Genomic DNA, 27,118 nt, shown 5'->3' on the forward strand with positions numbered 1-27,118 from the left:
CCAACACATCTCCACACACCATACTGTATCATGATCTGTTGGTCACAGCACAAGTCAACATTTTAGATAAGAGAGCACAACCAATCCGAGCCAGAGCTTTGCTAGACACTGGATCCAGTATGAACCTAATGACCAAAGAGTTCGCAAAGTCCCTCGGTATAAAGCAAAGGAGATGCGCGGTCCCAATCGGTACCCTCGATAACTTAACCACCATCGCGAAACGCCACATCACGGCCACGCTTACTTTCACTGATGACGCATACGAACGGACATTATCGTTCCTGGTCATACCTACCATATCAACCCTGATCCCTAACCAACGCATCGATCGCTCGCTCCTTGACATACCGAGGAATCTCAGATTAGCCGATACACGATTCCACATACCTGCCCCGATCGATGTATTATTAAGCTCGGGTTCAATACTTGCATCGATGTGTGTCGGGAAAATAAACCTAACGAAACCGGACGAGCCTGAATTACGACTTCAGAAGACACGATTCGGTTGGGTAATCAGGGGGAGTCCAACTTCCCAAATTGCGACAAGTACCTTCCATGCATCCACTACGGCTCTACAAGCTGACGTCAAGCGGTTTTGGGAAATCGACGAGGGACCGCCCACAACACAGCTTTCGGAGTTCGAACGACAATGCAAAGAGTATTTCAGGAACCACGTCCAACGTACCAGAGAAGGACGCTGCATCTTATCCCTGCCGTTCAACGAGAGGCTTCATTCTCTCGGATCATCGAAGGCCGCTGCAATGAGCAAGCTCACTTCTCTCCATCGCCGATTCCAACGCGATAAACCATATGAAGGCGCGTATAGTACTGTGATACAAGAGTGTTAAGACTTGGGTCACATGACGAAGATTAACACTGATCACTCCACTAAACACGGGTATTATCTACCACACCACGGCGTGATCAAGGAATCGAGCGACACCACTAAACTCCGGGTTGTGTTTGACGGATCAGCATCAAGTACCACCGGAGTTTCATTAAACGACACCTTGCACACCGGACCAAAATTGCAGGAGGATTTGTTTCCGCTGATGAGATTCCGCTTTCACCAATACGTACTAACTGGCGATGTTGGGAAAATGTATCGACAGATCCTAATACGCCAAGAAGATAGGAAATATCAACAAATTCTGTGGCGCAATTCCAACGGTGAAGTTGAAACATATCAAATTAATACCGTGACGTTTGGGTTATCAGGAGCTCCATACTTGGCCCTACAGATCCTTAAACAGCTGGCAGACGACGAGGGACACCGATTCCCACGATCGTCATCGATATTACAGCGCAATTTCTACGTCGATGACGCCCTCACCGGAGCTGATACGAAGGAAGAGGTACTGTCGATAAGAAAGGAGCTCAGCGACCTTCTGCAATCAGCCGGTTTCAACATTAAAAGATGGGCTTCAAAAGATCCGGGCATACTTAAGGGGCTATCCGAACAAGACAAATGCAGGAAGTTACAATTGGGTGATTCTCAAACCCTAAATACACTCGGGGTTTTTTGGGATTCCCAGGTTGACGCAATCCTTTATTCGGTCGATGTCCTAGCTAAGCTCCCACGGGTTACAAAGCGATCAATAAGTTCCGTGATAACCAGAATTTATTATCCATTAGGATTGCTCGCGCCAGTCATCATTCGAGCAAAAATCATTTTGCAGCGAGTCTAGTCACTAAAGATCGACTGGGATGAATCACTTCCCGTAGACCTGCAGTCTGAATGGAACCGGCACTTTAGCCAATTGGCGTTGATCAGCAATATTCGGTTTCCGCGCAAACCTGTAAGACCAGCAGACATTAAGATGGAACTCCACGGCCTTTGTGATGCCAGCGAGAAGGCTTACGGAGCCTGCATTTATCTTCGTTCCGTTAATTCCGACAGCACCATCCAAACCCATTTGCTCACCGCAAAATCAAGGATCACTCCATTCAAAACGCTGACCATTCCACGACTCGAACTAAGCGGGGCACGCCGTCTGGCTTCCTTGATTTCATCAGTCCAGAAGGCTTTAACGATCAAGATCTCTCAAATCGTATATTGGACCGATTCCACCATAGTGATCGAGTGGATCAAGTCCTCGCCACATATGTTAAAAACATTTGTGGCGAACCGAGTGGCAGAGGTACAAACCAAGACCAACATCTCCGACTGGCGCCATGTGTCTACAGCCGATAATTCAGTGGATCTCATCTCACGAGGTCAGACGCCCAAGGAGTTCCTGCGTCCGTCAATTTGGAAAAATGGACCAGAGTGGCTCCAGCAAACCGAAGAACATTGGCCGATATGGAACCCACTTCCGTTGGTCGAAGTCCCTGAACAAATGGAGTCAACCTGCCTGGTTGCGAACCCCATCGATCATATAATATTGGAAAAATTTGTCATGGTCAAAATTAATCAGAGTCGTCGCTCGTTGACTTCGATGGAGACACAAGCTAAACCGGGTGGCATCCCTAACTGTAGATGAACTCACTTCGGCAGAAAATAAATTAGTACGAATCTTACAAAGCATTCATTTTTCGAAGGAGATTCGCACACTCCAGAAAGATCCGAACACGGCGGTGGGAGGGAAACTCCAACGTCTAAATTCTTTCCTCGACAATGAAGGGATATTACGAATCGGAGGACGCCTAAATAACTCCCCGATACCGTTCCATCAAAAACATCCAATCATTTTGCCGAAATCCTCGGTGACTGAGCTCATCATTGACCAGGTGCATAGACGTAACCATCATTCAGGGACCCAGGCCATATTATACGCGGTTAGACCCGTACAACATCATGGCGTCTCAAGAACCCAACTTGGCAAATCGCCATTTTGTCGGGAACTTTTGCTTAGTAAATTCCTCCTATTCCAGCTTATTCCATGTTATTAACCCTTGTGGTTGGAATGGAACCATTGTCCGAATCTTAAACTAAAAGGGGCGATAGACCAATTACAAAAAGTGAAAAAGATAATACTCTTAACAATGCAGCTTATCATATGTTTCTCGCTACACCGTAGTACGCGCCCAGCTCCATGGGTGTCACTTAGTGAGTGAATATCTAACTGTCATGACTTGTATTAGTCCCGAGATGGCACGACACGTTCAGTATACTCATCTAAGGCTACATATCGTAACTTGTACGTACAGGTGCCACCACCAATTCGTACATCGGCACCAGGTTGATGATGATTCTATAACCCTGCCCTGAGTAACCCCCATACCAAGATGGCGACCACCTGACAGAACCGTGCGCATCTCTTCACGTCGACACCGTTGGCTTTAGCAATAAGAAGACCTATCGTGCCAAGTGAATGCTATCCTCCACCTACGAGATTCTAATGCTCAACGCACCACCGAGATTCCGACGACCTTTAAACATCGTTCGACCGTGCCAAACCAGACGACATTAATATTGTTTCACATTTGTAGACCATCACACGCATCGACTATCTGCCCCGTTCAAAACACCAACATCATCACCCACTATTCTGGTTTTAAAGCCAAAATCATTTACCATGGTGTTGTCCAAAGTTACCGTAAATTTCGTAACGTTAGTTAGTTTAGTGACCAAAGTAACGCTAAACAACTAGCATGAGCATAAATGAAAATTCTCAGTTTTGTAAGTTACAGCCTATACCAGCACCGACATATCGAACATTATTTAAAAGGTTTTATCCTATCTTGGCAACATCAGAATCAAAAAGATTAATGGCGTGATAAGGGAGGAAGCCATCCCCCCTATATGACACCAACTGCCTGATATCGTACACGGCACTCTCGTCCGGTGCAAACGCAGCGATCTCAGAATTGTGCTCCGAAGAGGAGATCTTTTTCACAACACGGCTCCCAATGGCAGTCCCGGTAAACGTTGCCTCTGCTTGTGCCGATCAAGTGCATTACAAGAGGTATCATAAAGTGGTAGAATCATATTACAAACTTACATACTCTTCAACAGCCCACACGTCAGCATTAGTCGTTGGACTTGTTACCTGCACTCAAACCGGTACGTTCCATAGGCCCTTTTGGTGTCAGTAGTTAAAATCATCTGTAGTATCGTGGACAAAAGGCCTAAGATATCGGCCGAACCGTATACAATGTTGCGAGAACCGCGGTGTCGTTGGGTACAGCAATGTATCGTCGATCTTTTCAACTGAACAGTTTCGTCTAAAAGGCCTACGTGACCCTGGCCACGAGCGTTTTCGGGACACGTGCGCTATAGGGCGGGGAAAAAAACAAAAGAGACGCTAAAGACAATGTTAGTTAAGACGCAGGCGAGAACGAACGCAAAAGGCGCGCAGTATGGGTTGAGAATCGAGAGCGTGCGAGTGCGGATGCCGAAGACGAGAGTTATAGAGAGTGATTTGAGCGGAATAAGACTTTTGTGTTTTAGTTCAAGTTGAACATTTATCGTTCTCTGTCCAATTAATCCTTGTTATTTTTATTTATCTTAATAAATAGTATTAGGAGAATTTTACAAATCTAAATTATCCTAATCCCATCCTTTTCCGATACTACAAATTGGGGGCTCAGCCGGGATTGAAACCAGACAGAGAACGACACGTTTAACGGAACTAATTGTGCTGAAAAAAAAAGAGTTGAAAATGGCAAATTGTGAAGAGGAACAGTTTTCGACTGAAGAGGTTTCGACGCTGGAGGAGCTAAGAAATAAGCTCGCAAGTCTGAATCTGCCGATATCAGGCTCGAAGTCAGTGCTGATGGCCAGGCTGAACCGAGCGTATAAGGCTGGTCAATCAACTTCGAAGGAATCGAAGCGCGATGAGGAATCGGTAAATCAGCGAAACCTAAGGAGTGGGCAGAGAGCTGAGCGCGATCAGGATGGAGACGAAGACCTCGAGAAGCTGAGGACGAAGGAGTTGAGAGCGCGCCTCGCTAGCTTGGGGTTAAAGGTCACAGGGAGAAAATCTGAACTACGCGCACGGCTACAGGCGGCCCTGGAAGGAGACAACGTATCGTCGGAAGAAGAAAGCGACGACGAAAGTGACAATGAAAAAGATGAGAGAGACGTGATGAAACACGAAGGAGGTACGCGAGCGATGTGCTCGGACCGTGATGAACATCGCCAAAAGGCAGGTACCGTTTCGGTGTTAAGCTTTAAAGACGTCGAAGACGCATTAGAATTGTTTAGCGGTGACAAAGGTGAAAACGTGGAGCGATGGTTCGAATCATTCGAAGAAGTCGCGGACACGTGTATGTGGTCCGACGGTCAGAAGGCAGTCTACGCGAGGAAGCTGCTGAGGGGATCGGCGAAAATATTCGCAAGCTTCGAGTGCCATGCCAGGACTTGGCATGAGCTGAAGAAGGGACTAATCAGAGAGTTCTCCAGAAAGTCCAACAGTAGGCAAGTACACCAAAAGCTTAGTGGGACGAGAAAGAAAAGCGACGAGGCGTGCTTGGCCTACATGTATCGCATGCTGGAAATAGCCAGTCATGCCGATATAGAGGAAGAAGTCAAAGTAGAGTACATCATAGACGGGATAATAGACGAAGAGGTCCATAAATCTATGCTGTATGGTGCTGCATCCATCAAGGAGCTAAGGAAGAGGCTAATCGCGTACGAGGAGCAGAAGAGCCGAAGGACGAAGTCGGTTGCGAAGCCGGCCAGAGTTGAGAGAAACAACAGTCCCAGTCAAGGTGGAAGTGCGAGAAAGACGCGTTGCTACAATTGCGGCGATAAAGCACATGTAAGCGCGGATTGCCCGAACAAGTCGAAGGGTCCTAAGTGTTTCGAGTGTAGAGAGTACGGACACGTCGCATCGAAATGCAGCGATCTGGGTAAGTCCCCTAAAGAGGTTTGTAATACACAAATGTCGCTGCGAGCGGGTTGTAAAAGTGTTAGAATTGGAAATTGCGAACTGAGCGCGTTGATAGATACCGGTAGCGAATTAACCCTGATGCGGGCGGATCAACATGCCAAAATTGGAGCGCCCAAATTAATTCGGGAAATTATCGAGTTTCGCAGTATCGGATCCGAGAACAATCTTACGCTCGGGAAATTTTCAACGGATATTGTCATAGATGATGAGTTATATCATATAACGGTGCATGTAGTTCCAAACACTATGATGCACCGTTCGTTGATAATAGGCACAGACTTCCTGGATACCGTTGAGATGAACAGGAGGAGGGGAGATATCTCCATTTTCAGATTAAAAGACGAAAACTCCGATGGGATTCCGGAAGTTTTTAAAGTAGACATAGAGACGGGGGCGCGTGAAGTAGATTTATCCCATATCGAAAACGTGCACCATAAGCAGGCAGTAGAGAGTTTAATCCGAAATTATAGGCCACAGAAAACGCGCGAAGTAGGAATCAAAATGAACATAATATTGCATGACGATATTCCGGTTTACGAAAGGCCGCGAAGACTATCTCCACAAGACAAGGTCGAGGTCGACAAACAGATCAAAATGTGGCTGGAGGATGGAATAATACGCCAATCACATTCCGACTATGCCAGTCCGATCGTTTTGGTAAAAAAGAAAGACGGCTCGACTAGAATTTGCGTTGATTATAGACAATTAAATAAAAAGGTAGTAAAAGATAGATACCCACTGCCCTTGATCGAAGACCAACTAGATTCGCTACAGGGCTCGAGGGTATTTAGCACGTTGGATCTTAAGAACGGATTTTTTCATGTTCCTGTTGGGGAAAGTAGCAGGAAGTATACAGCGTTCGTAGTCCCCACAGGCCAGTACGAATTCCTCAAAATGCCTTTTGGATTGTGCAATTCGCCAGCCGTCTTTCAGAAATATATAAACGCAGTTTTTAAAGAGTTGATCGCGACAGGGGTGGTGCTGACGTACATGGACGATCTGATCGTGCCGTCGACTGACTTTTCGAGTGGGATAGAGAAACTAAGCACAGTGCTGCGTGTTGCTAGTGAACACGGACTACTCGTAAACTGGAGTAAATGTCGATTCCTACAAACGAAAATAGAATATTTGGGCCACATCATCGAGGGCGGTAATATTCAACCATCTGAATGCAAAACCAAGGCCGTCGCTAATTTCCCGGAGCCCCGATCGGCTAGAGATGTTCAGAGTTTCCTGGGTTTAGCGGGATACTTTAGGAAGTTTGTGCCCCGGTATTCTGTCATCGCGAGACCATTAACAGATCTATTAAGGAAAAATGTCCCGTTCAGGTTCGAATCGCGCGAGCGCGAAGCGTTCGGAAGCCTAAAAACCGCGTTAAGCGAGAAGCCACTGTTGAAGCTGTATCGCGTTGGAGCGGAGACTCAGCTGCATACGGATGCGTGCAGCGGGGGATACGGAGCGATCTTACTGCAACGCGACAGCGAGGACAACGTTTTTCACCCCGTGTATTACTCGAGCGGAAAAACATCACCGGCTGAAGAGAAGTACACCAGTTACGAGCTTGAGGTTTTGGCCATCGTGAAAGCGCTGAAGAAATTCCGTGTCTACTTGCTCGGCATTCCATTCAAAATCGTTACAGATTGTCAGGCGTTCGCGTTAACAATGCGGAAAAAGGACTTGTGCGTGCGCGTCGCGAGGTGGGCGATCCTCCTAGAGGAGTTCGATTATAAGGTGGAGCATAGGCCCGGGACCAGTATGATGCATGTCGACGCGTTGAGTCGAAACCCCCTACCCGAGGTCATGCTAATAGACGAAGACGAACGAGGGATTGTCGTACGTTTGAGAGAAGCGCAGTTGCAAGAGGATGACCTGCGACAGATCCGAGACAACATAAAGCAGTACGAGGCCGACGGGTACGTCTTAAGAAACGAACTTTTGTATCGAGAAGTAGAAGACACACCGCTATTGGTCGTGCCGAAGTCGATGCAAACCCAAGTGGTCCGACGAGCTCACGAACGTGGCCATTTCGGCGTTACCAAAACAGAGGCGTTGGTAAAAAGGGACTACTGGTTCCGGGGAATGCGCGAGAAAGTGGAAAGGGTGGTGCGGAGTTGCATCGACTGTATCCTTGCGGAGAGAAAGCAAGGGAAGAAGGAAGGGTTGCTAAATACCATCGACAAGGGAGAATTGCCGTTCGACACGTATCACGTCGATCATATTGGACCGTTACCCACTACAAAGAAAAGCTACCGGCATATCTTCGTAGTGGTCGATGCTTTCACCAAGTTCGTCTGGTTGTACCCCACCAAATCAACGGGTTCTGCAGAGGTTATCAGCCGCTTGGAAAAACAGTCTGTTTGTTTCGGGAATCCGCGAAGGATCATCTCTGACCGTGGGACGGCGTTCACAGCTGGTGCTTTCGAGGACTATTGTAGCGAGGAAGGCATAGAGCACGTGCGAACTACAACTGGAATTCCGCGGGCCAATGGTCAGGTAGAAAGAGTAAACCGGATACTTATCCCGTTGTTGACGAAGTTATCTGCACCAACGCCAGGCGAGTGGTTCAAGCACCTGGAGAAAACTCAAAAATACCTCAACGCAACACCCAGCAGAAGCACTAGCGTTACTCCGTTCCAGTTGCTGTTTGGCACGCGGATGAGAATGCGGGACGATCCGCAGATGAGGCAGTTAGTTGAAGATGAATGGGTCGCAATGTTCCAGGAAGAACGGGATCAATTGCGTGAAATAGCAAAGAGACGGATCGAGGAGCTTCAAACCCGCAATAGACAAACGTTCAACAAGAGACGCAAGAAGGCGACAGTCTACAAAACAGGAGATCTGGTGGCGATCGAGAGGACGCAAGGCGGTCCTGGGTTAAAACTGCATTCAAAGTTCCTTGGGCCGTACCGTGTGGTGAAAGTCCTGCGAAATGACCGTTACGTAGTGCAACGAGAAGGCGAACACGAGGGACCGCGCACGACTTCCACCGCAGCCGACCACATGAAGTGGTGGAACATTGGTGTTAGTGATGATAGTGAGAACAGTGATGAGCACATCTGAGGGCAGATGTGATTTGTCAGGAATGGCCGAGTGTAGTATCGTGGACAAAAGGCCTAAGATATCGGCCGAACCGTATACAATGTTGCGAGAACCGCGGTGTCGTTGGGTACAGCAATGTATCGTCGATCTTTTCAACTGAACAGTTTCGTCTAAAAGGCCTACGTGACCCTGGCCACGAGCGTTTTCGGGACACGTGCGCTATAGGGCGGGGAAAAAAACAAAAGAGACGCTAAAGACAATGTTAGTTAAGACGCAGGCGAGAACGAACGCAAAAGGCGCGCAGTATGGGTTGAGAATCGAGAGCGTGCGAGTGCGGATGCCGAAGACGAGAGTTATAGAGAGTGATTTGAGCGGAATAAGACTTTTGTGTTTTAGTTCAAGTTGAACATTTATCGTTCTCTGTCCAATTAATCCTTGTTATTTTTATTTATCTTAATAAATAGTATTAGGAGAATTTTACAAATCTAAATTATCCTAATCCCATCCTTTTCCGATACTACACATCCAATAGTATTTATTTCATTAGTTGATTTTAATGTAATTTAATTTACTTCTAGGACAGGCCATGCAGTTCTATTAATAAATATCTAGCTGGTATTAACACCATGGCAAGGTGAGCCAATATTTATATGTCGGAGATGTAGGGACATCAGGCCTTTCTTTTGGGAAGATCCCCAATACTTGGGTTCGAGGAGACACAACTGGTTGCCACGGTCACAGGATGAACATTTTACCTAACAGAAGAATAGAAGTATTGAGGGACACGCTGTATTAACAAACAAGCCCCGGCCAGGAGCAACGTCGGCTCTACGCGGGTCTGCTTAGTAACGGTGCCCGCAATTTTATTGATATCACACTTTCTAACTCAGATTAATCATTAAATTATTCTAAATTTGTGGACGATGTATAGTAGAATATAGATTATAGATTATTCTTTATTTAGTTAATTTTAGTCTTACATATGATTTGTTTCATTATTTTATCTCTTAGTAATATTTGTTGAGAAATGCTAAGTTGGTATGATCGCTAGTTCCTATAAGCTAAGTTGGTACGACTTCTAGCGACGTTCTTTTGTTTTAACACTCGACCACGAGTTAATTACCTAAGTGTATCCGGCATGTTCGGACGTTTTGTACAAGGTGATGAAATATAAAAGTAATATTCAATCTGAGTGAATCTATTGAATATCAACCCTAAACCTATATTTAATAACAATATTTTTACATTATTTCCAATAGTACAACCACTTGTTGATGTGGTGAAATAATCGAGCTTTATGGGAAGTGTCTAAAAAGCATATTCTAAAAATATATGAAAGCAGGAACAAAAGGTATTGCTATGTTATTGGACCCTACTTTTGAGGAAGAAGTATTAGAACTTTATGTTTAAAGTAATACAGGTTTCTGAAGAAATTCTACCATCAAATTAGAATTAAATGAAACAACAAATAATAGTAGGGATACAATAAAATAAATGCACGATATTTTTACCATGAATATAAAAGCTTTTAAAATAAATAAATATTAAGATATTTTAAATTCAAAAGCAATAGAAAAGGCCTATTAATCACTAAATATACAAAGAATAGAAAAAATTTATTTCTTACAAGAACGCAGGTGTTCTAAAACTGTTTATTATAAATTTCATGTACACTGAAATCTTATATTTATTAGAGAGTATGTATTTTATTCTTTAAAATCGTGTTCCTTAAATATGTATTTAGTATTTAACGTTCTTTTGTGATACGTTATTTATTGTTATTAAATGCATGAAGATATGAATATTATATGTAGTTTATAATATACATTAGCTTGTTAGAAGAATTTGTGCAATTTAAAAAATTATATATTTTATATGACCCTAATATAATAATCTCCTAAAATGTAAATGTTTTTATTAATAGTAGTTCATAAACTAAGCTATACATTTGGTTTGCATTTCTAAATTTGTATTTCCCATTTTACCACCTCTGTTTTCTTCAATATTTAAAGTTATATAATATACAAATTGCACCAATTTGCTTTTTAACCTATTAAATTATAAATTGCAGTTCCCCAAATCTTTAGAAACATTAACTTAATAGATTTTTATAGTGGCTTGTAGATTTATATTATAAATAATAATAATGTGAATTATACAAACATTAATTCATAATAACAATAAAATTTTAAATTTTACATATTAAAGAAATTGCTATTTTTTTTTTCAAAAGTTTACTTTTATTAATATAAGCACAATTAAGAGAAATGCACGCGTTTCTATAAAAAAGTTTTACCGAAGATTTTATTCATATGTGGAAACATTATTATAATATGAATTACAAAAACACATGCTTTGATGTGATAATGAATAATGAAATTGACAAAATGATTTAGATATGGATTTTAGTCTGCTTCATTAATAATAGATAAAACTTTCTACAAAAAATTCATTAAACATATTATATTTGTCGAAGATGAAAGGACACCGAAGCCTTCCCTTTGGAACCTTGGGAAAATCCCTTAACATTGTAATCTAGATTCTAATCATAGCCGTAATTAAGCAATTGTCGTCATTCAAACCGATGATATTTGTTCGAGATTTGTGATAATGAGCTAAGGCTCGAGGCGACAACCAATGGCAGCGGTCAAGGGATGAACGCTTTTTCTAATAAAAGTATGGGTTAATAGTATAGCTCCCCTTAAAAAGAAATAGTTGTAGCGACACTCGACTTCAAACATTTCAACGGTTTCTGTTCGGTGGTTTGCTACACGCAGACTCTATTCTTCGGGTAAGATGATTACCAGATGTCGACGCATCTCCACAGTACATGTTTAGCTAGCCCGAGGACCTGTTACAAATCTTAAGATTTAGTTAACTAAAATCCTTTAAACAGACAAACAGCCCTGGTTCCAACTAGGGAAAAATAGGAGAAATCTATTTTTCTCACGAACGACGCTTCTCGCTGGCAACTTTCCCTCAAGGGCGGCTAGCATCCTTCTCTAACCACCAACATGGAAATTGACCAATTAACAGCAACGTCAATTTTCCCCACTTTCCGAACGGAGACTTTTCTCCACGAATCCGATGATCTTGTGCCCTTAGACATGCCCCATCATAGTTTTCCTCCACAGCGTCACCGTGACGGAGTTCTACGATCCGTGAATATTTTACGCTTTAACATATAGTTCAACTTAAGCCTTGACGAAAATAATACATTCGCCATCCCGTTGACCGGGGATTCGTTATCGAATCTAAGACCATTGTAATTAGTGTCTAATCACGACGGTTACCTGTCAATTCTGCAATATCCATACATGTACTAATAATCATATTTGTACTAGAAAATATCTTCTCTATTGCATAAAACAATGTCTAATCCAAATGATGACTCGTTACACGCCCCTAACCCCAATCATAATGTAAACCCGTCATATATTTTCCAGCTTGACAATGAATGTCTATATGTCATTGTTTGTCAATCATAAATATTTCCGTTGTTGTTTCTAGTACTATATAAACCAATTATGACCGATTAGTCATTTTGAGGCGGTATATGTTGTCCGTGATAATTGTAGTTGCCGACTGTAGATGTAACTGCTGGGCTACTACAATTATTCTTCTATTTTTGATGCGTGGAAGAAAAATAGGACTACGGGCGCCCGGAATCAAATTCGGGCCCCGAACGTTCGCAACCTAAGGCCCTAACAACTGCGCTACCCTATCCGTTGCTTAGTTAGTGTCCAGTGGCGGTATTTGTTGTCGAGTGCCGCCACAATTTATTATTGTAGTATCGATAAAAGGATAGGATTAGGATAATTTAGATTTGTAAAATTCTCCTAATACTATTTATTAAGATAAATAAAAATAACAGAGATTAATTGGACAGAGAACGATAAATGTTCAACTTGAACTAAACGCAAAAATCATATTCTACCCAAATCACTCTCGCAACTCTATAACTCTAACAACTCGATCTCTCTACAACGCTAGCAACTCTACAACTCTACAACTCTAGTCTTCGGCTTCTGCACTCACACGGTCTCGCTTCTCAACTCACACTGTACGCCTTTTGCATTCGTTCTCGCCGGCGTCTCAACTAACACTGTCTTTAGCATCTCTTTGTCTTTTCCCGTCCTGTCGGACACGTGTCCCGAAACGCCCGTGGCCAGGGTCACACAGGCCCTTTCCACGAAACTATCCACTTGAAAGGACCGACGACACATTGATGTACCCGATGATGCCGCGGCTCTCGCTTCATTGTTTACGGTTCGGCCGATATCTTAGGCCTTTTGTTCACGATATTACATTATAATGCGGCATATCCTGTTTTTTATTTGTTAGTTTACCTCCCTTGTATTCAACTTTACCTCCTTTGTTTCAAGCTAAATTTATTTCGAATAACCTTAACCTTGATTTAGTTATAATTAACTTCTTGTGTATTCGTATTTGCGACGATATGAACTATCTACCATGTACCACGTGTAATGTATTTCTTTTTATTACCTGTTAGGGCGAATTCGCAGATGTTTATCTACACCTAGCTTTATGGTTCATCATAATATTGATCAACTAATTTCTCAGAGTGAGTACCAAATTTATTTACTGATTTCTACATAGATTAGTTTACTATGATACTATAATCCTACCATACTTTATTATACGTTAACTACAGCTTTTCTACACCTATCAATTTAGCATCTTTATTAAACATTCTATATTTATTTTATATTATTTTATTTTTTTATCTAGGCCCAGACCACCAATCGCGCCCAATGCTATCGTCCTGACATTCTACTTGATCACAGCTCACTTAAACCTAAATTAACAATGAACAACGATCACTTAAACTCTCAATTTCGGTACTTAACACAAGAAAATTCACACTGTACACAAAATTAACTTTGATATTAAATAAATATTCGTTTCATTACCCAATGACTATATTATATACACTATCTTTCAGCCTATGACCTACCTTTACCTTATCAGGAGACTCGTAGTTATTCCTTTGTTATAGTTCGTGAGCTGTAATTGCTCTTTACTTCAGTTCCTATTTAGCAAAATCCTAATTTTCTTTCCATTAATTTAGCGAATAGATTAACCAAATAATAATTTGGCTCACTTTAACTTAGATTAAAATCCACTAATCGCTTACTCACTCAATGACTCCAAACAAAGGTGACAGTACGTACTCATGATCCCCTGGCGCTTTGACGGAATCCTATCCATTCCCTTAGACAATGTTCTTTTCCGCCATTCTTTCACCATAAAAAGGAACTATTCAGCACTACCTCGCTAGTTAACCATAAATACATCTCAAAGACCTTAAGATTAATTCCATCCACGTTAAGTTAGGTCTAGACCTAGCAATCAACTATTTCAACTAACCTGTGCTCACGAACGGAAGCTCGTGGCAAACGCGGCCGCACATAACGACGTCTTATGTCTAACTGAACCTACCTCAACCTAACCGAATCTTTTTTTGCGCGAGGAGAGGAAACTGCATTACGTATACCCAGTGTTCCGCGTCAACGGGTTATGTGGGACTCGGCAGATGGTAGCGCCATACGATGGGAGCCAGGGCTATCCCCTGGGCCGTCGTGCAAGTCTGAGGAGATCCAGATCCTCCTCGGCGTGTCGGCACCTATGACCACCTAGGGTGGCGCAAGGCCGCCCTTCGGCGAGGAATCCTACAACAATGTGATGTTCTCACTCTCTTCGGCTCTGTTCGCACCTTTACGAAAGTTACTCCTTCGCAATAGGAGCGGATTGCGATGAACTCTTGTAGTACCCACACCACCGCTTTCACAACACACCAGAGGTTTGATCATTCGCCAATTGCCACTCGCAGAATACAAGGGGTGCCTCCCACGCCGGACAAAACTACAGCGTGTGTTGGGGCATGTCCTCGCAGTGGTGAAAGGTGTTCGTCACCTCTCGTCCGAACTTCTACAAATATTCCCCAAATACTCCATGTCCTTCGAGCATCTGCATCATCCGGACGGATAGCGGAAGCCCTCCGCGATCCCTCCAAGCCTCTCAATTTGGGAGGACCGATCTAACGGCCCGGTGGCCACAAACCTGACCTTCGCCGAGCAGGTCGTAGCGCCACCCCTCCCACACCCCTCGTACAGCTTCCCGTCGAACGCCTCAGTCCACCTGCCCGGCAGGAGGAGGAAATTCCCGTATGTGCCCACAGTGCCCAAAGTACAGCAAAATGGAAGAAGACGAGAGTGGTTCATTCCCAAATCGGGTACGGACCCAACAATGACATCATCATTGCGGCTGACCAGAATGCTTCCAGCACTGAGTAAAGTCTGGCGGGGTTTCGAAGATGGCGGCATGCACAGACGACGCGTTCACATCGTTTCATACTCTGAAACCGAAATTATAGAGAAAACAAGGAAAGGCGACAAAAGAAGTGAACCAGAGTGTTGTGCCAGTGTACGTGTGCGAAAGTGCGCAAGAAAACTGGCAAGAAACGGACTGGATGGCACAGGAAAGGATGGAAAATTTAATCCTGTCAACGAAGCAGTAGGAGGATATATTAGGAAGCGCGCAGGCAGAGCTGCCGCATGGGATACCTCGGAAACCACCCTAGAGCACATACACACTGGGCCCCCCTGTATTGATGGCCACCGGACTGATTCTTGCATCTAACGAGGATAATACTAACGAAAGGGAGGATATGGAGGAAGGAATGGAGCCTGCGTCAAAGGTGACCAGGAAATCCAAGAGGATTGCAGACAGGATGGAGAGACCAGAGGGTTCAGACATGGAACCGGTCATGCCGCCAAGCGCCGAATCGGACATCGGAACCACAGCGGCAGGAATCTCGCAGGAAGGTGCGAGTTCGGACGTCGAAGAGCCAATGGCCTATTGGGCCTCGTCCCCATCAGCGACGTCCGAACGTCCGACGTCCAGGGGAAGAAGAAGGAAGCTAATACCCACAGTTCCAGACGTACCTATGTAACTGATTTTGCAGATGAGAATATCCTCCACAGCGGACATAGGAGCCGAATTAATTCGGCTAGTAAAGGAGACAATGAAGGTGTCGACAACACCGTCGAACATGAAAAACAACTGCATTAAGAACCTAAAGAAGGCGGCAAGCACGTTGGAGCTGACAAAGAGGATGAGGTCCGCCTACAGCACTGGAGCAGCCAGGATGGCGGAGATGCGTGTGAAGGTACCGAAGAAGGAGATTGAAGTCTTCCGGAAGGAGCAATCCGGAAAGGGCGTGTGCGTCCGTCGGGATAGTGCACGGTGTCACGCCTCCACTTTAGAGCTGGGATACCCTAAAGATCATGATGGGAGGAAGAGGAGCGTCTCTCAGCTCTCGAGAGGAAATTTCAAGAGCTCGGGCCTTCGCTAATAAGGGCCACATAAGAACGCCTACAGAACTGGCGACATAGTCCAGAAACACGGTAGAGGAAGGCAACCACGGTTGCTGGTAATGCCACCCAAACAACATCGCCCCCGATAGGCCAAGAGGATGCTGAATGGAAGATGGTCCAGCCTAGGAACAAGTGGAAAGTTATGAAGAAACGAGGTGCTACCAAGGTGCCGGGGTCCTCGGAAATGCCATTAAAAGGAGGGCCAGTATAGGCGGAGAAGTAGGTGGCGTTCCTACGCCTTCCGCGCTCATCTGCGGTGACCGTAACGCTGAGCGAGAAGACGAAGACATCGTACGCCGAAGTGCTGGCGACGGCTAGACAGAACGTCCCGCTAGCCGAAGTCGGCACTAAACGAGTGACAATCAAAGAGGCGATGTCTCCATTCGAATGGCCATCATTTTGAATGTTTCCGGGGTTAAAGAGAAAGACAAAGCACCTGCGCTTGTAGCAAGGCTGACACAACCCTTGAACCCGGCCACGGTAAAAGTCGCGGCTCCATCAGAAACGGCAGAGCTGACGGTGACTGGGATTGACATCTCGGTCGGCAAGGAGAAGCTACGGGACACCCTGGCTGGAGTCGGAGGGTGCGGATCAGCTGAAGTGCGAGTAGGAGACATCAGAGATGGTCTTGGTTCAGCCTGGATAAGGTGTTCGACTTCAGCAGCGCGAAAACTAATCCGAGCGAAGAGTTGCTGTAGGCTGGTCAATGACAAGGGTCGAAACTATCCTGAAGAGGTCCCTACAATGCTACAGATGCTTCGAACTGGGACACGTGAGAGCGACCTGTGACTCTACGGTTGACTGGGGGCAGCTATACTACAGATGCGGAGGCACAGGTCACGAGGTCGAGAACTTCTTATTGTCTTATAGTATTATAGAAATTTCCTACAGTTTGTTTTCTCTTTCGAGGCCAATCGCCCTTATCCTAGTATTTGCTGACGTGTCCTCTTCTACTATATGAGTTATCGGTATCCGCGTCACTTTCTCCATATAAATGATCCCTCGTCACTTTTATCGAGCGGTAATGTTCCTGGGACCAACCTTCCCCCGTCGTTCCTCTCTCAGTTGCATGATAACCGTCGGCGCGAGTCTGGGGAGGTACCACTCGCAACACCGATGGGGCTTGGGGCTCCGAGACCCCTGCGCCGTAAATTTTTTAACCTTATTAGATTTATCCATTTTGTTAATATTAATATTTTGTTAATATTGTAGTTTAGTCCATATTCAAAGCTCGGTTTTCACATAATTCATCATTCCATTTTCGTTTTTCGTTAACTAGCCCACGTTGTCATAGTATCATTTTTCCATTTCCATTTACCCAAAGTCCTCGTCAAAATCGTCGTTTATATTTAAAATCTGTAAATTTTGCCTCTGTCGATATGGCTTCTAAAGCCCACTCCTACATGAAGTTAACTGAACAACCGTTTATGCCTCAAAACCGTCCTTCTATATCTTAAAACGCTTTTACGTGTGTGGTTAATTTTCATTCCTTATATATTCTACCTTCTATTGTTCTCCTAAGATGATATTATAATTTAACTTATACAATTTCTTCTTCCAGTATCATATAAATGTTGCTCGTTCCTCCATAATTATTCACCTCTTATCTTTATTCTCTGTCCTATGTTACTGATTGGAAAGGACACAATAACTATATGACGGCATCCATAAATATTTTCGAATATCTCAAATAGACTAATTAGTTCAAATTTATTTAATAATATTACTTATTAATTCTAGTTTACTCACCAGTTAATAACAGAAATCGCTTTACTATTTACTAATATAGCGATTTATTAATATTATTTACTGCTACTATAGCAATATATCAGGATTATCCATTAAAACATTTAATCTACCCTATGAGCTCAAAGATGTAAATGAATAAAAGAAACATAACCAAGTCAAATAAATAAAATAAACTGGGTAACTGTATATAACATAATATGTAAAATAAAATAACATTAATCATATATATAAACTAGTATGACGCTTGTAATCACTGGGAAAGATTGTCCTATGTATCACCCATTCTTCATATTATCCCAATGGAGTAATTTGAGTACCACTTACCGAAAACGGTGTCATTTATTATTTATACGTAATCATTCTGATGTCACAGAGATATTCACAAGCTGTGAATGGTTTTCTACATTATTATTTTCAGTAATCTTTCTTGAAGCTGTTACATCAATTAATGGACCATCGTCCTGATTAGTTTAACCAATTTGCCTACAGCATCAACCATATATTTATGAGTATTATACCCTCGACCTGGTCATTTTAACTTTTATTTAGTTATTTAACCAGTTTCAAATCATATTCTTATATCCAAGTATATGTCAACTAATTTTAACTTTCCATCCTAAGAAAAACATATTATATCCTTCATTACTAAATATCGACCAATGGTGTTCTCATTAAATTAACCAACAACAACTCATTAAATTGTCAAAAATTGGCCATTTTGTTATATGATACGCCTCATGATGTGTTATAACTGGGTCGGATCTAGCAAAATATATTATTAAACCAATCTATTCAATAATATCTATCACTTATTTATTCTTCCTATAGTAAATACTTCAATTTTAGTTACCACTTCACATGTTCTTACCATTACCTACCATTTATATTTATAGCGTGTTAGCTGATGCTATTAACTTGAATATATGTGTTTATTCGACCATTCGCGGAGAGACGCGATCGCGAGAAAGCACGTCAGCGGGAGTCGTAAATTCCCGTTACGATTAGATAATCGACGTACGAACTGATCGATCCCCTGATTTCAGTTACGGTAATAGGGGTGGTTCAAATTGAGCTTACACTGAATTAACAGGTATAAATTAATGTTTATTCCAACAACCTTGTAAGGAAGATAATTACACTAATGCGCATTTATAAGTTAAGTGAGTGATTGATTTAAGAGTAGAAACCCGATAATGACATCTCGACTATTCTATCGATGAAGAATAAGTGAGGTAAAAGTGACGATGCTGTGTCGGAGGAAAGCCAGCGATGGGTGTGTCTGACGCAAGGGATTATCGGATTTGTTGATGACAATTTTGGTTAGAAAAATGAGGGCAGTAGATACTGCTTCTGAGTGGATAAGAGAAGGTTGGTGGACTAGGAAGTGTTTTAGCCGTCATCGACAGAAAGTTGTTAGTGTGAAGTATCATACGCGAGAAAAACTAACTTTCCCGCGTCTGTGCGTGATAAACAATAAGCTTTAGAAACGATTCAGTAAAGAGATGTTTGTTCGGACTGAAGGACTTTAGCTGGAAAATTCCTGAAATTTATGATAGGTTCTTAAGACTATTGAGGATACGCAGTGAAGATGTGCGGACATCTGGTTGCCATCTTGCCCGCGATATATGGTCTGGTCTAGGTAGAGTGTCGCCCGACGTAACATACGAAAACTAACCTATCTAGGTTAACTTCTTCGCTTAACATATTAAATGTTTCCCTTTCGAGTCATTAAATAGTACGCCCAAGTTAGTTATTACCTTGTATTCTTATTATTCTTACTCAATTTATTATCTTTTGTGTGCGTCCTCTATTTATTACATAATATTTCTTTCATTTGTTTGTTGGACTTTAGCTTCACTTCAGCTCTGCTTATTATACTCCATCCAGTATCTTGGCATCACCTGTTTATTTATTCTTCCAAATTCCTGCAAGGCAAATTATAAAATCTACTATATTGAACGTTAAATACTCATATAATTATTAATCAATATAATTGCATTACTCGACAGGTCAATATACATTTTTTAATCCAATTTGAAGATAATCGCAATACGATAGCAGCCAACCATCCACTACGCCTTTTGTGATTATTCCGTAAGTTATGTTTTGTGCACATATCACTATTCTGAACTATTTAATTATTCGAATGAATTCATATTCAATTTGCTCCAGCCATACCCATATCTCTGTTATTACAATAATTCAATTAAAACATGTTACGTTTGGTTTTTAATCTCAATTAGTTCACTTAGTTACATCGAGTCATACACCATATACATATTTTCTATTGTTCAATTACAATGTCTATTGAACACTATGCTTATTGGATTTATAATCAGTATACAGTGTCACCTTCATAACGCATACCATTATAACTTGTTATTCTTACATTCGATGCCCATTATTATATCCATATTCTACTTATCGCTATCTTTATTAATATTTCCTACTAATATACCTTTAGCAGCTAGATATTTACTCTTATTTATCATATATTAACAGAACGATTTAATTTTTAGTACTGTATTAAAGTATCTGTGGTGTGTATACTACCACATTTTGTATTTTCCTCTTTTAATATATTACATTACATGTTTATATGTGGAATAGTTGGCTGCTGTTATTGACTATAATTTATGTTTAACATAACTCCAAGTTTTAAGTTGCATGTGGTACCTTACTATTATTTGCTTTATCTAATCCTCAAAACCCCTGTAACACCTTTTTAATATATCGTTACGTAGAGGTTTATACGTAGAGGATGGTTGGTACGTGAGGCATAATGACGAGATTGCTCGTTGTTGAAACCGTCGAATATATTTAAAATAATACATTAATATACAGCCTGTATACGTTGTGTCGTTAGTACAAAGTATAAATCGCAAAATAAAACCGCGGATAAATACTCGCTAAATGTTCGTCGCGTAACTCGGTAGATACTCGTGATACTCCGAAATACTGCAGATACTCTTAGATACTGTCCTCTTTTCGGTTGCGTCAATTTATTTGTACTGGTCAAGGGAGAGTCGGAAAATTCAAATTCATCTTCATTCGACGGGTGCATGTAGCGACGACATTGTTTTATCCGGAGTTTATTTGTCATTACTTTTCATGCGTCAAGGCTGTGTCAATGCCCCGAGGCAAAACAACAACATGAGTCGCTCTCGATTCGCGTCGTCCTTTAACTCCTGCGCCGCTATAGGTATTTGACCGCTCTATTTATGAGTCTCTCCATCGTCATAGTATTTATCGGATTATTACAAATATAGACAATAGCCATCTTGAAACCTTCACCTTGTTAAAGTAAGTTTTAATTCTTGTTTTAATATTACTACCAATGATACCTATTGCTCAACTAAATCTTTAATGTGAATAGACTACAGCAAATATTTTGATGATTTGTGTATCGCTACACTTTCCTCTTTTAATTCCATATATATTTCTACTATTTATTTATTTAATTACAAATCTCAATTTAATCATTCTATTACTTTGAGCCCTATCTATTATTAATTTCTATTAATCCAATATCTATATAACTATATAATATATATGTCGGGTTATCGTTCGGTTCAAGGGCGTGTAACGAATCTTCATTCGGTCTAGCCATCACTGTTGTACAACAGAGGTTATATTTGCTGGTAAATATGATTTTTACAGAGCTTGACAAATAACAGCGGTGATTAGACACCCGATGTATTAATGACAATGGTAACACTTTCTTAAACGTAGAATATATTTTGAAGCACAAAGTAACGTTTGCTGTGACAGTCGGTATATACCGCACATAAATACGATGAGAAAACTCTCCAAGATGATCGCAAGAATAAAAGACTGATGGAAACTTTCCTCTCCTTATGATCGATCCTTGATTGAGGTACGGAGTAATTGCATAGCTCTCCTTAAAAGATATAGTTGTAGTGGCACTCGACAATAAACATTCCAACGGTTTCTGCCTCGTGGTTCGCCACACACAGGCACTATCCTTCGAATAAGATGATTGCCAGATGTCGATACTTTTTCACAGTATATGGAAATATATAGCCTAAGCACCCGCTATAAATCTTAGGATTTAATTAGCTGAGGTTCTTCAAACGGACAAATAGTCATTGTCCTATCAGTCCCTAAATTTATCACCTACTACGGGAAGATACGGGAAATCTGCTTTTCTCACGAACGACGCTTCGCGCTAGTAACTTTCTCTCAAGGGCGGCTAGCATCCTTCTTCAACCACCAACATGGAAATTGACCAATCAGCAGCAACATCCGTTTCACTTTACGAACGAAGGCTTTCCTCGATGAATCCGATGATCTCGCATTCTTAGACACACACCATCATGGTTTTCCTCTGCAGTATCATCTTCACAGAAAGTCAGTCGTTACATTTTTTTTTCACCCTTCACGATCTAAGCTTACATTGCGAAACCAAATTATGTTCTATCAATTTATCTACTATTCTTTAGTTTGTTCATACAGGTAATAATATATTGGGTTGGCAACTAAGTGATTGCGGATTTTGTCATTACCACATAATGAAAACACCCGCAATCACTTAGTTGCCAATTTAATAATTTAAAGAAATATGTAAGAGATTTGAGATTTGAATTTATAATTATAAAATGCTGTGTACAAGTTCTAATACAAAAATAATAATTGCAGATATTGCATTATGATACCGGTTAATGAAAAATGTGTTAATAAGTTCGGATAGTAAGGGATCGCATTAATATTTGACGACAATAAATGTTAGTCCTAACGCGAAAACGATATTACGTTCCTTTCATAATAATCTTATCGCGTCTCTAGAATTCATAAATCATAAATGTACATATATATATATATATATATGCATATGATTTGAATTACAGCCAGTTTGAATTATAGATGAGTGGAATAATCACAATTGTCTCAGTGTACTAAGATCTTCACGGTTGATGTGTCAACTTGGTCATTGTTGGTAGTTATCATCGACCACTCAGAAAGTTCACACGTAATACTCCAATAGCCGTAATCGTCTAATGGTTAGGACACTACGTTGTGGCCGTAGTAACCCAGATTCGAATCCTGGTCACGGCAATGTGCCAATGAACATGGTCACGGTGGAGGTTTATTTTTTTTTTGTTTATTTAATTTTCTCAAAAGTTTTCTTGGCTAAGCATTAATAAAAATAAAAATTTGCGATTGAATCAGGATTCTCTTTGTTACGTCTTGTGAAAAGGTCCGCGCGACGTCCTTCATTGTCTGACCGTCAAGGTCCAAATACCGTTAGAGAAAATCTCAATAAGCCCAAGGACCCACCATAAACTTTAATCTCTAAAGTCATTGTTCGCACATACGGTTTAAGTCAATCTGTTTTCCCGGAAAGACTTTTTAATCCTGCAAGTATTTTCGGTTTATAGCTGGTACATAAAACAGACCTTAGGTCTATTGTACATTCTTACAAATTACAGAGAAAGCAGGTAGTCACCTAATGGGAAAAACCAAATAATAGTCTAGCGCAAAAGCTGGTTTTTCCCATAAACAATGTCGCCCATGAACCACGTTGGTAGGAGGCTTCTTCCTCCTATCTTCATTCCCAACATTGGTCATAACCTATCGGCATCGCGGATCATTGCCAGCAGTTCCCTAACTAAAAATATGAGCAACGTTCTTCGTTCATAGGGCACATCCATACCGAGCTTTCCTCCGTAATCACATCAGAACGAACTTCAGAGTTCATCCGGCTCTCACAGGTCATAGAGTTCCGACATTTCCTACGGCTCTTACGGTTCCTACTGTTCCGACTGCTCCGACTGCTCCTACATCTTCTACTGTTTCTACGCCATCAGGACGGTCAACTCTACTGGTTCTCATAAGCAACGAACAGTCAAAGTCAAAGTCTAGTCATTCGGTTGAGTCGAAGTCTGGTCTGTTCAGTCGCTACTTCTATTACAACACAAGGGCCTTCATCTATGACTCTCGTCTACGCCCTTCATATCATACGTAACGGTGTAACTCATTGGTGTAACAAGTGTTGGAAATATACATTTTTATAACCCTGTTAATCGCAGTGTTATACTACAACAAGCATCTACATTATCCTAACAAAAATAAGGGGATCGAACTATTCGTGGTGTCGATTATTACAGTCGTAACGGGAATTCACGACCGTTGACGTAGTTCTCTGCAGGGAATCCTCCTGATATTCCGTCACGTCTGTCCGAGCTCCCAATAACTTAACCTTTTTGTCGTCAAAGTTTTTAAAATACTTCTCCAGCATTATATCCTGCGTCGAATACCTAAAATGCCCCCTATTACTAGGCATAACCAAGCCTTTAAATTCATGTAGCACGTAACTGTGATCCGAGACACTATAGTCTGCAAGGACTACAAAGTCTTTATACTTCTTAAAGAGTCTACCACTAACGCTCGTAATTTTTGCGAAATTCCTCCTAATACCCTAATAGGAACAAGGTGGTTCCTATCCAGAACCACTAAAGACATCCTTTTCTTTCTGTTAGTCTTGGTGACACCCAATGCGTTAGATTTTGTATTGAAGTCTCCTGAGATGATAACTTCCTTGCATCTCCTCACGGCTGCCCCAATAGATATGTCGAGTCTCTTCGCGTATTCGACAAAGATGTTCAGGTTGACGTTGGGCGAGCAGTAGCCACTCACGCGGTACGCTTCCCCTTTCCTGATACCGACATATACCTCCTCTTCAGCCAACGTATCATCGCTGGAGTAGAGGCATTAAATCTCGTTGCCCGGATGGTCGGTATCCCCCTTCGTATCAATATACCAGAAGGGAAACTGTCGATTAGGTTCTGAGATGAATACAATGTCGACCCGGCGCGTCCAGGCAAACTGCTGCATCAGGTCCTGCGCAGGCTTACTCTTATTGAGCTTGATTTGCAGAACATTCAGGGCGCCTGTCTTATGACTGTCCCTTTTTTAATCAGTCTCCTATACGCGGGGCAAGTTGACGACCCTATAACGTGTATAGACCGTACCTCGGTCCCCTAATACACAACGTACACCTAGGAGCGTTACTGCAGTTTACCATCGAATGATCCATTGCCCTGCATTTACGACAACGTTACTTGCCAGGGCAGATAGTGCACTTCTCAGACATATGCCCAATCTCATGGCACCAATAGCATCTAACTACCTTACGGAGGACCTGCATTGTAGCTATAATGAGGCCCTTAACGATTTAACCTCGACCTCGCTGGCATCCTTGATCATCAGCCCTCTAACGATGCTCTGTTTAAGGTTCTCCGTACTTTCCAGTGGGTCGATGTCCCTAATCTCTACCAATACCTGGAAGGGGGAAACAAGGACCTTGTCCACTATTACCTCCTTTATCCTAAGGGCAATGACACCTCCTTTCATTCCCGCTTTCAGTTCCACGAGGATATCCCCGCACCTCGTCCGTCTGACGCCTATGCTTTCACACAGAGCCTCGCTAACATATGCTCCTTATATGTCTGGAGCCATTTCCCACCCTCCCGGAATTTGATCAAGAGGGCCTCCGGTCTGTTTCGAGTTCTAGGCAACCTTTCCCTCTGGCCTTCGTTAGCAGGTGGCCTCCTTTCCTCGTTCCAACTCCTCTCTCTCTCTCTCTCTCTCTCCAGTCTTCTTTCCATCCTACTCGTCTGGACAATCCATTTGTCATTAGAGTCGCATGTTTCTCTATCTTTACGGTCATCTTCGCCTCTTTTCCACTCCTTTCAAACCCCCGCGTACGAGGTACGTCCTCTCTTCGCCCTCATCATTCTTTCAACATTCCCATCCTCGAGAGATGACACGGTTTTTCTTTTATTTTCTGTTCAACAGGCACCTTCAGTCCCTGTACTTTCCGCAAACCTCGACCAGTGGAGGGGAAGTTTGCGTGGAAACATTAACTTCTACGGGCCTTCCCACCTACCCCTCCCTACACCGAAAGGGCCTGGGCGTTCCAAACCCCCCTGCGTGGCAATTCTTTCGTCTGTTATAAACTTATCCATATTTGTTTAAATAAAGAGCATAGTTTAGAAAAAATGCTAGTCGTAATCTATAAGGAAAGCCAATCGTCACAACAAGAGCTACCAACCTATGTATAATAACAACCCTCACATACCCCATAAATCGTCAATTCCTTTATAAGTAAACCGCAACTTTTGTAATTGTGTTGGCAGAAGGAGCGTGGATACATAAAAGTCTCTAAGTTCGCATTTGTATGTCCCTCTGTCGCATATACTTTCGTTAGAAGTAAGTAATTTCTAAAATTTTTGTTTACTTTTAATTTAATTTTAATTTTACTCTTACTCGGCTCGTCAGGCACATGTTCGCAAATCCATTACATTTAACAAATATAAATATTAAATTTATACGACATAAATCACCCAAAATTGAATCACTCTTTGTCTTTTCTCGTCCCATCGAACACGTGTCCCGAAACCCCATGGCCAGGGTCACGCAGGCTCTTTCCACAAAACTGTCCACTTGAAAGGACCGACGACACATTGATGTACTCGACGGCGCCACGGCTCTCGCCACTTTGTATACGGTTCGGCCGATATCTTGGGCCTTTTGCCCACGATACTACAATAATATCAATCAATCCCATTATTTAAATCTGCAAATTTAAAGCCATCGCAGTATAATACCCATTCACTAGGTTAACAAAACAAAATAATACACCTGCCAAGCACGAACGCTCTTTACATAGTTATCATCTGTTCCATTCGTGCTTTATATTAGATCAAAAACTCATTCGTTAGTTATTTAATTCTTAAATTCAAATTATCAACTGAATTTCAGCCACAGTCTAATAAATATTGCTCGCAAACGAGCTATCATTTCTTAAATCAAATATAAGAATTGTTTGTTTTATAAATTATGTTGTGTGTCTAAACACAGCCTACTCAACATTGTATCGACCGCGTGACATTGATTGTCAACAAGTACTATAAACTAAGATCTTTCAAATTTCTTTTGTTTTTGGTAGACACAACCACCCGCTAGCCGATGAGTCATTCTGGTATATTTGGCTTGTCCTTTGTTATTATACAATTATTGCAATTTTTACGACTGACCTCCTTTCTCGTAGTGATTCGACACTATGCTATA

At 42.0% G+C, this 27,118-nt stretch overlaps 2 protein-coding genes across 2 annotated transcripts in view; one reads left to right on the forward strand and one right to left on the reverse strand.

The window, feature by feature from the left end:
- Positions 1–13,791, forward strand: part of LOC126926638 (uncharacterized) — a 100,082-nt gene extending 86,291 nt beyond the window's left edge. The window contains exons 3-4 of the mRNA XM_050743075.1: positions 13,390–13,461; positions 13,629–13,791. Coding sequence (XP_050599032.1) covers positions 13,390–13,461; positions 13,629–13,666 — 110 coding nt within the window. The 3' untranslated portion in view covers positions 13,667–13,791. The remainder of the gene's footprint in view (positions 1–13,389; positions 13,462–13,628) is intronic.
- The window catches only part of LOC126926621 (uncharacterized), a 173,447-nt gene that overhangs the window by 59,474 nt on the left and 86,855 nt on the right, over positions 1–27,118 (reverse strand). The gene's annotated exons all lie outside the window — the stretch shown is intronic.

The sequence above is a fragment of the Bombus affinis genome, chromosome 18, assembly GCF_024516045.1.
Source record: "Bombus affinis isolate iyBomAffi1 chromosome 18, iyBomAffi1.2, whole genome shotgun sequence".
NCBI classification, from domain to species: Eukaryota; Metazoa; Arthropoda; class Insecta; order Hymenoptera; family Apidae; genus Bombus; species Bombus affinis.